Genomic DNA, 13,963 nt, shown 5'->3' with positions numbered 1-13,963 from the left:
AACAGATAAATACACTAAGAAAGTACCTGGACCGAGTAATATCCCAAATTAACCAATCATTCCCTGCAACAGCTCCAACTTTGAAGGTGTTTTTTAAGCACCAGTGTGCGGACATTAATGGCATCTGTTCTGATTCAAGAGATAAAATAGCCTGTTGAGCCAAAAGATCATAAAACCGAATTGTTCCATTCTTCTCTGCAACCATCAGCTGTAAGACAAAAATACAGAAAAATTCAACCACCTAATTTACTAGCTAAATTTGAGAAGTAGGCAGAGATTCAATGTCATACATACAGTAAAATGTAAACATCTGCATATACTACAAATGGGAGATCAAATGCAAAGGAAATAAGAGAAATCTAGGTAAAACTCTGTATCGAATATTAAAAAGTGTCACAGAAAACTGGTAAAAGAAAGACTTAAAAAAATTGAGTCCAATTTTAAGTGATTATGTATGATCACCAGGGAGATCACGCCAAAGGTTCATTACACACACACACACTGTTGAGTTATCCACAGTAGTTAGGTACTGCAGAGTTGCTGCAAACACTAAATAAGTGAATATTGAACCACTGATCCTAAAAGAAATTAAAGGGTGGGATGCAGAAGGAGGAATTATTTAGAACATGGGAAATAGCAGTGTCAACAATGATAAGCGGCTAAAATTGACTGAATGCTTATTATGTACAGGTTTTCTCTTAAGGACTTTCATAAGTGTTCACTTGTTTAATCTTCATGAGCCTCCATTATACAAGATGAGGAAGTGAAGGCAGTGACTGAGAGAGCTTTTATAACTTGCCAGAGATCATATAGCTAGTAAGTAGTGGAACTGGGATTTGACTCCAGGCAGTTAACTCAAGAATCCATACTTTTATCCACTCCTCTGTGTTGCCTTTCTGTAGTTTAAGGTTTTTGAGTTTAGTAGTGACACAATGAAACTGATATTTTAAGGTCAGTGTAAGTAAAGTTGGCAAGAAGAATCAGACTGAAGAACCAATAACTTTAGAAATAAGCTAAGGCTTAGCAAGAATTACTTGTGAGGATACAAAGGTGAAGAATACACATTAATGACCAAGAGGAATGTATTCTAGTGACAGTGAAGAAAAACTTAAAATACCTGGATAATTCTGCATATAGGAAAGAAAGATATCTAAGGTGATTTCAGGATTTTGAGTTGACATAATTTAAAGTAAGGACTTCCAAAAATTCTGAAGTCAGGAAAAAAATTAGAAAAAGGAAATGGATTAGAGTGAAATTTTAATGGTATAGAGAATAAAAAAATTAACTTAAAGAGTGTAAGGGAAAGGGATCTGAAATAACCACAATTTAAATATTAAGATATAAATTTTGAGGTAGAGGTTATAAAAAACATTTTCATTTCACATCTAGGTCACAGTCCTTAAAAATTAGCCTATTATATTTATACATGGTGATATTAACAATTTGGTAGTTTCCTTGATTATGCTTCAAAAAGACTCACTGCTACAGGGGAGAAATCTATACATAAAATAAAATTTAGGACCTGGATTCAGAAATGTTTATAGATGGAAATAATCCCTATATATGTAAAATGAATTAGAAAATTTCACTTATGCACACAGAGTATAATTCTACTGATGAAAGATCGAATAGGACTGAAACAAGATTTCATGGAAACCTAGGGCTCAGAGAACACACGTATGTAGTCTGGGGCATTTTAGCTCCAGACTGCCTCTTCTTTGAAGGCTGTGAGCAGATCTGTTTAATCTTTCTTTATGTCATCATTATACTTAACTAGATTTTTTATTCCAACACTTAAAATCTGTGTTACTGTATTTATATGCTTTTCTTACTTACAAGTCAGTGTGTAACTCAAGGACAAGGACTTCATTCATTCTTTTATCCTCTATTATAATAAAGGGTACAGTATAGGTGAGAACTATCCCTTATAACTATTTACAAATACATGGTGAAAGAAGAGTTGACAGAGGAGAGAAATAGGGAATATACATGCATAGTTGCTCAAGAGGACTAGAATAATGCAGCTTTAAAGACCAAGTAAGCAGGGTTTCAAGGCAGAAGTGATCAACAGTGTAAAGGCTGCCTTAAGGATAAGAATGGAAGAAAGCCACTGAATTTGTTAAAAAATATCACTCATGACTTCTGAAAGAGTAGGAGATTGAATAAGACTACAGAGTTACATCAAGGGATGAGGAGAGATGGACCCAAATGAAAAGTTGTAAGTGATGGGTTCAAACATTCAGAAATAAAGACGTGAGGATAGATTAACATTAAAAGGGGAAACAGAAGAATACAATGGTTAAGTCCAAGAACTTTGGAGCAGACTGCCTGGGTTTAAATGTCAATTTTTCCAGTTAGTTGCTGTACGAACTTAGGCAAGTTACTTAACTTCTCTGAGCTTTGGTTTCCTTATTTGTAAAATGAGCTCATCACAGCACCCATCCTGTAAGGTTGTCATGAGGATTAAATGAGCTAAAGTATACAAAAGGCTGACAATGGACCAAGCATATATAAATACCATGTAAGTGTTTGCTGTGATTAATCAAGCTTATCTTTTTGTGCAAGTATGAGGAGAGGAAAGAGTCAATGGAGAAGAAGTATGAAGACATTAGAGGGCTATGAAAAGCAGAATGCCTAAGTAACTGGCATGAGCTCTAGAAAGCTAAAGGACTAACTTTAAAAAGATGAAAATGGTAACTTCTTAAGATTCTAGGGAGACAAAATAGAGTGATACCCAAAAGAAGACACTGGGAAATGAGAGAATTCTTATTGAATGGTTCCTATCTTCTCGATGGAATTATTTAAGACCAATTGATAATAACTCATAGTGTATTTTTAGAATTTTAGAAAAGCTTTACTCTAAACAGGAGTTGAATACCCCTGCAGCTAGGTCAAATTGTCCTTATGCCACTGACGCTTTGTTTACACACTATGGCTCACAAGCATGGTTTTAACTTTGAAAAAAAAAGAATACTGCTTACTAGATAGTCTGGGCATTAGTTTTTGGATTGTAATCTATCAAAGGTCATGAAAAGTGTACTCTAAATAAATGTCATTTATAGATGATGGTTGTCAAATAAAAACTTAATTACAAAGAACTTTTATGGTTCTAGATTAATCCAAATGCATTTGTGCCAATTAAGAGTTTCTGGGATGGAAAAAGTCATTGATTTTTCTCCTCTATGTGTACTAGTATTACACATGTATATATCTTTTCAGCTTGATTAAAAAAATTTAAGTTATGAATAACAACCTTAAAAGTTTCCTCAGGATGCCAGCACACACTCATTCCAGGGGAATGAAGAACAAAATGAGCTGTCTGTATTCCTTCCAAGTTCCAGATCCTAATAAAAGAATAGGAGTATAATGTTAAATAGTTTTGATATATCACTACTAAAAAAATAAAATTTCTATAAATTTATTCAAAGTTACCAACTAGAGATTATAATGCAGACATCTGTATTCAAAGTATACCTTAAGGAAAATTATAGCATAATTATAATTATTTTAGAAAATGTAATAGTATGAAGAATTTAAGTTTTACCATATTCAATCATGGAAAAAGTCACATACATTTTGTAATTAATCTAGTTTAGCAATGCTGTAACACAGTAACCAAATTAAATTATTCACAAACTCTTCAATTTTGTGGGCACAATCTTGAAGTTTCTAGGTCACTAATCAGGTTGCATTCCTACTTACTTCAGTCATTTCAACTAACAATAATTTCTACCAGGGATGCTTAAAACATACACACCCCTTCTCCACTCCACCCTAGTGCTCCTATTTTAAAAATAGGATATGAAGAAACTAGTATGAAGTGATGCGAATTTAGGGAGATAGAATTTCCCACAGTGGCTTATTCCTTCTGCCTTTGGGTTCCTGTGCCAGGGGCTACTTCATACTTTTTACCTTTTCTGATCTGGTTTACTTCCCCAATTCTTTCCCCAAAGTGCCCTTGATTGATTGCTATCACATTAAAGGACTGAAGGGTTGAAGGAACACGAATCTGGTTCCTCCTACTCTCCCTCTCTTCAATACTTAGAAATCCATAGTAACGACGACCGAGATACTCAATGATGTGGCTTTCCCTCTTAAGTTTTTCCCTAACCCCAGAGTGGAGATCAAGATCAGAAATCTCAGTAATGGCACTATGTTGTGAGAAGTCCTATCTGCCACCAAGACTGTTAAGTTTTCCAGCTCATTCCTCACACTTAGCCATTGTTTTTTCTCACTGATTCAGAGTGTAGCAGAATTAGCACCTCAGGAGATAGAAAGTGATGGTGGCTGGTAAAGTGACCACAGAATCTGATCCTTAAGGACAGAACACATGCTTTAGAATGCACTGAACTTTTTCTTATAGATTTTATAGTTCAAATCTCATTAGGGACAGTAAAACAATTTCAACAAATTTAGGGAATATGTCTTTAAAGTTTAGGCAAAATTTTATTTCAAAGAAAGTAGACATATTAATTGGACAATGCCATTACTATTCTGTGCCTAGCCACATCATTCAGGATTTTCTTTTTTGTAGAAATTATAGGGTCTCCAATCTTGAAATATTATAGTTACGTATAAACTAGTATGTTTCTCAAAATAATTATCTAATTGATTAAATAATTTAGAATATACTCTTTTCTCTTGCCCAATCAACACTTTTCATCTATATTTACTCTACAGGGAGACAATTACAATTTAATTGAAGAGGGGACATTACATTTACCAGGGGCTTACTCAATTGTGTTTCACTTCCCACAATAAATAAGATTATTAATTATAGCAACTGAATATTTCTTTCTTCTCTATTGCCTTTTGCATAATAGTGCTGGGCTAGCATGTATTTTACCACTACTGAAATAGTAGAAATTTGTCTTGCAAATTTAGAGAATCCCATGAGAGAATGGTTCAAAGGCTTCATTCTTCTGATCTTACTCTAATATGTATTTGATTTTTATTTGCCATTATACTGAATAAATACATACCAGAATATTTTCATGTTTTTTCTTTTAAATGGAGAAAAACAAAGAGGTAGAAAACATAGATATAACATAAAAATAGGTCAATGAAGTGTATTCCTGTCCAATGAACCAAATTTTAATCTAATTTTTAAATAGTATTTTATCCTGAACAGAATCTGATACTTCATGAAAACCAACAATAACAAAAAAGAACCCCACCTGATTTAAAAATGAGGGTTAATCCAGATTACTTTACAGAACTAGGATAAAATGATTCATGATTTATAATTATATGCTAATTAAACATTCTCAGTGGCTGCATAATCCAATTATTAAATACGCATAATACAACAAATTGGGCAAAAATGAGTTATCACAACTAAATTAGCTATAGATGGTTCACTTTAAGTTGTTAAGTCTTATTTCCCTTTTTGATAGATTCCATAGTTAAGCACTTCTCAAATCCTTTTGTGAAGCTCAACTAATTTTATTGTGCCTTTACTACTAGTTAGTATTAGTTCCATCACATAACATCATAGGGGGGAGGATATAGCTCAGTGGTAGAGCATGTGCTTAGCATGCACGAGGTCCTAGGTTCAATCACCCAGTACCTCTTCTAAAAACTAACTAAATAAATAAACCTAATTACCTACCATCAGATAACGTCACATTTTTTTCCTTTTCTGATACATTTTTTGTAATACACCATATATAACAAAAATCCACAAATCTTAAGCATACAGCACAAAGAGAAAACAGCACCCAAATTAAGATAGTACTTCCAGAACTCCAACTTCTTCCAGTCATATTTCCTTGCCTTCTCACAAAAGGTACCCACTATCCTGACTTCTAACACCACAGACTGTTTTGAATACCATAAAAATGGAATCATATTGAGTATGTCTTCTTGGTTTGGCATCTTTCATTTATCATTAAATCTTATGAGAGTTACCAACATTGTTCAATGTTGCACTTTGTTAATTCTCATTATGTTTATAGTATTCTGTTAATTAAATACACTGCAATGTATTTATCCATTCTACTGCTGTCAGACATTTAGGTTGTCACTACCAGTAATACTGCTATAAACCTTCTTGTACATGTCTTTTAGTGAATATAGACATTCGTACACCCATTCTCTGCTTTACGCAAGCCCAACACACTCCTAACCACTAACCCACCTGTTGGGTAACTGCTAGGCATGAAATTGCTGGATCATAGCTTACAAATATGTTCAACGTTAGCAGGTATTTCAAATAGGTTTCCAGACTGGCTATACCTTATTTATGTATTTTTTTCTTTTGTATTTCTTTTTAATCACCAACTGAAAAAGCCTAAATGTTCTCTGACAAATTTTCTGACAAGAACAATCTTAACCACTTGTCTGAATGGCAAAAGGAACAACTTTTCAGTTGGCCTTATTTGTCAGGTTGATTTCTCAAATCACTCTTTTTTCTTGCATTTTATTTTATTTTCATTTATCTATACATGAATAAATCTGCATCAATTTTAAAATGTTGTGAACACAATGTATAGAAAAACTCTCTTTATTGATTTCCTTCTGACACTTCCTTTTTTCTCTGCAGATTTGACAAGAACAAAGAGAAATACTATTTTCTAACAGGCTCACGTGCATTTGTTGTAGGCTTACCAAGAGGGAATATGGGTTTTTTGCTCAGTGAATCACTGCTTGTAAGTGATGTAAACCTATGCTTATTAGTGTAATTATATAATGAGTATTATATAAATTGACAGAACATGAATATGGAAGCTGTTTCAATTAAACTAAGCTGATGGCAACTAATTCAAGGTAAGATTCTAAATTTTAAAAAAAGCTCTTAAATTAGGCATGTGTGACAGTTACAAAAGATTAAGCAATAAAAATAATAAAAACCTAAATATGTTTGAATTAAGACTACTTAGCAAATGTTGTTTTCAAAGTAGACACTGTATTATGATTGTGGTTCATGTAAAAATAAGAGGTCCAGTGCTAATCAATGGACATAAAAGTTAAGAAGAACAGAAAGCTTGGTTTAGTATCAAAAGATTGGCAAATCGCAAATTGGTAAACTTTCACACATGTTGTATATTAAAATAAGGTAGAGAGACATTCCTTTTAAATAATTTCCTTAGTTTACCAACTTTTTGGTTAACTAAGGAACTACAGATTTAGACCATGTCAGATAAGAGAGTTTATTCAATAATAGGAAAAAAATCATAAATTCATATTTTAGTATTTCCAAATTTATTGCTAATAGATTTGTTTATAATAACTAAAATTACCTAAAAGTTAATTAGAACCATAGAAGCATACTTTTCAGGAAAATAGTATATCATAGAAAGAGAAAAGGTATAAGGGTTTATAGTCTTCTTAATACACATAAACACATGTTAAGATAGCAGACACTTCATAACAGTATAAAATTATAATATTATCAAGTTAAACTACCTTGACCAAAATCAGGAGCTATATAAAATGTGTATCAACTTAAATGTCTGCAAGGGAAATTTCAAACAAAAGCTTTCAAGGTAAAGTTAATTTGCTGACATATTAAGAAGCCAATAGTACAGACTGAATCAAAGGGCACTGGAGTATAGATAGCAACCTTCTTCAAATAAATAAAATGATAGTTTTAACCCAATTCGACAACTATAACAGACATTCCCACCCATCCCAACAATGTGATCTTAGGCAGAACTTTCAGATTTAGCTGTAAAATGTATAGGTGAAGAGATATTCAGATCTAAGATCATGAATTACATTTACCTTACTTTTGGCAGTTTATTGTTAAAATTACTGTCTCATTTCAGGCTGAGTGCTTTTCAGCAGAACATTAAGTATTCTCAACCATATGGTATTTAAATGTTATTGACAATTAGTAGAGATGTTCCCTCTGAAAATTCAAAAGGAAATTTCCTGGGCAATACTTTGTTTTTTTCATTTGTTTGTTCTCCATTTTTAAGCGGCAGCTCACTGTTTGTTAAGGAGTTCATTATAGAAGGAAACTTCTGCTACCAAATGTTTTTGACAACACAGACAAAAGAAGGAATGGATGACATTAAATGACACATCTGTATCCATTTGGCCCTCAGTAACTGGTAAAAGCAAAAAATTCATACCAGTCTTTCTAAAAGACATGACTGAATCACATGAACCACTGTATGGATTAACTAAATACGAAAACAAGAACAAAAGTAACACCAAGATGTAGTTATAAAGATGAGACAGCACTTTACAATGTTACTAGGTGCAGGAAAGGAACCTCCAACATTCTTAGACAAGAAACATGTTTTTCACTGAGTCTGTAACAGCAAAATGAAGATTTATTCTCTTATCTCCTAATAATCAGTCACTAAGTTATTCATCATGCTATGGATGATTCAAAAAAGGGGAAAACTAAAGAAACAGGAAAAAAGTGAAACAAATTATAAAATAATTTAGTATTAAAATATCTGGTTTTAAGTGCAAAAGGAGGTCAGAGGTGGGGAACTATATAATTAAAAGTGCATATCTAGGAATCAGGTGGACAAATCTTGACAGGGATATGGTAGATTAGAGCGGTGAATAAATAAACTCATAAATTAATAAATAAGTCAGCTTGAGGCTTAGACTGTCAAGAACTTTGATACCTAGGCAAAAACCTTAACAATGGAGGCAATGAAATGGCATAAGAACATAAAATAAGAATATTGAAAGGGTACTTTAACTATGTATCAGTGTTTCAAATATATTCAGAAATAAGATTAGACTAATTCTGCTTTAAAAAAAACAAACTTGATACTACTAATCAAGTAGTATACATAATAAATGGAATGGATTACCTGAAATTTTACTGACTTGAGAGTAAGAATTATGAGGATGAAATAAAGGATAATTGCATATGCTTATTATTTTACCCTTCAATAATTAAAAATGAGTCAAAAAGATTTATTTAGATTTAGTTTAATTGCTCCTCAATGGAGATTGATTTCCTAAGGAATGTTTCATTTGCCTACCTTCAGAAGGCTCTCAGTCCTCTTCTTTCTATTTCCCACAAGGATTATTTTTAAATAGATCACTTATTTTGTGATTTTAATTGGGGTAGGGTTGGGGGGAAGAACACTCTGTCTTAACTATGGATCTTGAAGACTCTCAAATATACATGAACAGAAGTAATACAGAAACAACTTAGCTAGCATGGGATATATATAAGACATCTGATAATCAAAAGCAGTATGTTTTTTGGAGGGGAGAGGAAGTGGCCTGTTTCAAACAACACTAATGAACCCACAACACCATACAAGAAACATCTACTATTGTACATCTTCATGAAGCCTTGGACGGGTTAAAAAAAAAATCTTATATAAGCTTACATGTTATTCCTTCATTTTGTTCTCTTAAAATTATGAACGAATGCCGCAGACACTACAACTTTATCATCAGAGGGGAGAAACTACCTGAGGCCACCCTAGAGTAGAACTGACATTAAATATAGACATAGATATACAGATTTTTGAAGGTTAGGAATTGTGAGAAATTGTCACATTTAAAAATAAACCTCAAAATTAAACTCTCAACTGTAAAGAAATACCACATGGTAGTTTTCAAACAGATCATATGTAATTATTTCAGCTTCAAGGAATTCAGAGCAAAAGGACTTTTCCTTTAACTAACATAAACCTTAACATAAACACCAGTAATATTACCCAGGAGATACTAACCTTTCATTATCTCCAAGAAAAATATTGATACACTTTGCAAACTAATTTTGAATATATGTTATAAATGAGGAAAGGTACTCATTATCAGTTACATAAATGGACTTTCAAAATAAACCTGAAAAATGTTTAAGATTCTCATTTATACAATTCACTTAGTACAACCACACAATGGCTACATAAAGCAAGCTTAAATTACTGTAGTCACTGATAGGGTAATACACTTTATGAAGTACTGGTTTTATATTTCATCTACAAGGGCACATGAGAGAGAACAAAGAGTTGAATACTAGAGAGTGATATTAACAGTACATGATCATATAAAATTTCAGAAAATTCTTTCATCACTTTGTAACTTTTACTCTGTTATAATCTTTTATTAACACACTATTTCATTGCCTTAAATTAGAAAAGATTTGCAAATGTGATCAAAAGGCTTTACTAGTTTTTGAATGGTTCTTATAAAGACAACAAATCCCTATGCTTCATTCACTAGAGGTAAACTCAACACAAATTGTCTCTTTTATCTGATTGTTTTTAAAGCTATTACTATAACTATGCAATAATTGATCTTGATTCAAGATGTTACCAACAATTAGAGGGAATTTTAGAAGACAAGTAGAAAATTTTATTTCTGGAATTAACCATAACATTATAATGAATAATATATATTCTTCTGATTTCACTTTGTACCTGCAATTATTTAGGCATAGTTTAACTGCTCCTAAATGGAGATGAAAGAACTTAGCTAATAGAATATACAGATATAACAAGATATACAGAAGATTTGATAAACATTCTTTTTCTCTTGTTAAATTTTCCAAAAAACGGTACTATTGTCTTTGTGAGTATCTTAGGTAATTTATTATTCCCTTTTCAAGTAATCTTGTTATATTCCTAAAAAAAACAAATCATTCTTTTTTATTTCTCACCCTTTCTCCTATTCTTTTTAAAAATGACGGCACCTAGAACATGGACAACTACTAACATCCCATGTTTTATAGACACAGTGAATGGCACATTACATGCCTCTATTATTTCAGTCTTAAACTAAGAATTCCTTGGTTTCTAGAAGCCAATTTTCTTTCACCATAAATTTTATCTAATATTTTAAAAGATTATTGGGGAGGAGGAGGAGGAAAGGGATTTAGTTCTGACATCCTTTGTAGTTACAGTGAGTACTGGGTCTTCTAATTCTTTTGTATCCCCCAAAGTACTAAACGTTGGCTATACTAAACGTGTTTAATAAATACTTGTTGATCTGACTTGTTCTTACAGAACGGTACTGTTTTTAATATACAAGAACATCTGTTATTTGGCGCTCACTGGGAATGAGATGTTCTGCATTAGTGAGTTTTTAAAATAAGCTTAACCCATTAAATACTTAAATACCATTTTTACCTTCTTTTGGAAGTAGGGGATAATAATTCTAAATAAATATGCACTTATTTATCTCTCAAATAATTTTAACCTTCTTTGGATAATGCTGGGTCATAATTTGAAATATTAATATTTATAAATTTCCTGTGCATATCCACATTCTCACACACACATGTGTGTGTGTGAATATGTATATGTATGTATATGTGTGTATCTATATATGGTGGACATGATGAGGACCACAAAAGAAATGATGTAAGGGGGAAGGGTACAACTCAGTGGTAGAGCTCATGCTTAGCATGCACAAGGTCCTTGATTCAATCCCCAGTACTTCCACTAAAATAAATAAATCTAATTACATCTCCCGCCCACCTCACCACCCCCCTCAAGAAATGCTATAGAACATGAGACTGAATGGTTAGCAATCCTATGACTTACTTGGGAATTTCTTTTCTTAAACATATGTCCCATCAGATGCTTTGTTTGGTAATGATGTCTTTTTTATAAAGACATGGTGACAGGGTTGCATTCATTCCTTCACCCATGCATTCACTGAATACCTATCACAAGGGCACTATTCTACTGCTGAGATAACTCTAAGGTAGTAAAGCATGGCTGGCCCTGCAAAATACCTTATTAATGAAAAGGCCAGAGCAGTCTACTCTAGGATAGTTTCCCTCATCATCTACAAAATTCTGTTTCTCCTTACTCTTGTACCTCACCTGAAAACTGGGCTAATGACATATGAAGAGGGAACATGACATCTTCATTTCAAGAACTGGTACTAGAGTGTTTTAGCAAAGGTATCTTTCATAAATCATAAATTCTTCACAAGCAGATAACTTCTGTAGACATGATTCTAGATAAAATTCTATCAATTTTGTTAAACCCTATATAATGCCTGATTTTGATCAGAATATACAGGTAATATGAACATCTGCTTTTTCAATAATATAAAAAAGTTAAAACTTCTTGAATAAAAGAAACTATCATATAAGGTTTTTGAGGATTAAGTGAATTAATTCATATAAAACACTTAGAACAGTGCCTGCTCACTTATTATTATCTAAATCAATGATTTTCAACAGGGGGTTGTTCCAACACCTTAGGGGACATTTTTGATTATCTTAATTATTAGGATGCTACATGCATTTAATGAATGAGAATCAGAGATGCTAGACATTCTACCTGACTTTTGGATGTTACAGTAAAACTTAGAAATACCTCAAAAGGTGGGGCCATTTCAAGACAGGAGATACGATTTTTGCAATCCTTGTAGTACTCTATTCTATGACATAACAGTAAATTATTATTTATCCTTCCTTATTTTTTTAACTTGACATCCTGTAATTTGTCTTGTCATGTTATTTTTATTTTGATTGACATTATTTCCATTTTTCATTTCCCATAATAGATTTTTTCATTACTACTGACTTGAGTTTTTATCCAAGAAACTAGTTTTGCTCAAGGCTATGATACTGCAGAACTCCAGATGGCACTATTTACATTGCACTCTGCAAGCCATATTCCTGCAACTGTGCAACTTGGCAGCCTTGCTTCTGCCTTTTATCTTGTTTTTATCTTATTTTTGTGATACTCAAATTTATTCATTGTAAAGAGTGACAGGGACTCACTGCACTGCATCTTCTAATGTAGTTGTATCTGAGCATATACACACTGTACTGCTATTCTGTAACATTTTTTTAATAGAAATGCATAGTACAATTAAGATACTATAATAATTTTTTATAATTATGTATTTTGATAGGTTATGTTTTCTATGAGTTTAAGACTCTATAGTATATTACTCTATATACTCTATAATATGTTAGAAAATGTTTAAAAAATGAGGTATTGGGATTGATAAAGAACTGTTGACTTACATGAGAACTCAATTTTCTTATAAACTTGTACAGATTACAGAATATTAAAACTAGATGGAATATTAGATAAAATTTAATCTATCATCTTCTATAATAACATTTCATATTACAAGTAGCACCTAAGTTCATAGTTTGAATTAGTGAACTTATATTACAGAATGTAAAGAAGTAAGAAACACTTAAAATATTCTTAGATACAAATACTATCTTTTCAGGATGAATCTGAAAATTGTCACTCAGGAAAAAAAATTGAGTGAGTGCAGGTATTAGAGCCAGACTGTTTAATATTCCTATGCCTCTCCTTAACAGCTAAGTCTTTTTCCACAATTTATTAGCTTCTCTACATCTTGTATCCTCATCTTGTAATATGAGGGTAGAATTAGTATCTACCTCAGAGTTGTTGTAAAAATTGAATACATTTACATAGGTAAGGCACTTAGAGTGATGGTTAGCATACAGTAAAACAGTCAAAATATTTAGTAATTTTCACTTATTAATACTGCAATACATTTACAGGTAATAAAATAACTTTGTCAGTCTTAGAGAAGCTTGAAATGGTTCTGAAATGATTATTCACAGGTTTAAAAATGTATCAGTGGTTATCAGGTACCTAGCAGTGCTTGGCACATAGTAGACACTTGATATTTGCTGACTGAATGAACTAGTTTATATATTAAATTTATTCTCTATAAACTTATTTGTTCTCTGTATCAAGAGATAAACAAGCGACAACTTTTTAATGGATACACTGACACACTAGTACAAGTGAGAACTATCTTCATTATGTCTGACTCAGAATTTGGCAATTTTCAATAAAATACGTAAACTTTATGCATCTGTTCAGGGGATAGACTGTTTTGAATTGATGTCCCTAAGGCCACAAATCTCTTAGTTGATTATAATATTGTGTCTCTCTTGAAAATGCTGAAGTCAAACATCAGAAAATATGCACAGATCAAAACACTGAATTTATTTATGATACTTTTTTTTGAGGTGGCAGAACTAGAGAGAAACATTTTTCTGCTCTTTATAGTACAAAATGTT

General features: G+C 32.2%; 1 protein-coding gene across 1 annotated transcript in view; it reads right to left on the bottom strand.

Annotated features, from left to right (window-relative positions):
- NUP37 (nucleoporin 37) overlaps nucleotides 1–13,963 on the bottom strand; it is a 43,600-nt gene that overhangs the window by 5,627 nt on the left and 24,010 nt on the right. Inside the window, exons 6-7 of the mRNA XM_006186046.3 lie at nucleotides 3,254–3,344; nucleotides 27–208 (exon numbers count right to left, since the gene is read on the bottom strand). Coding sequence (XP_006186108.1) covers nucleotides 27–208; nucleotides 3,254–3,344 — 273 coding nt within the window. The remainder of the gene's footprint in view (nucleotides 1–26; nucleotides 209–3,253; nucleotides 3,345–13,963) is intronic.

Source organism: Camelus ferus, chromosome 12 (assembly GCF_009834535.1).
Source record: "Camelus ferus isolate YT-003-E chromosome 12, BCGSAC_Cfer_1.0, whole genome shotgun sequence".
Lineage (NCBI taxonomy): Eukaryota > Metazoa > Chordata > Mammalia > Artiodactyla > Camelidae > Camelus > Camelus ferus.
This window is presented reverse-complemented; position numbering and strand designations above follow the sequence as displayed.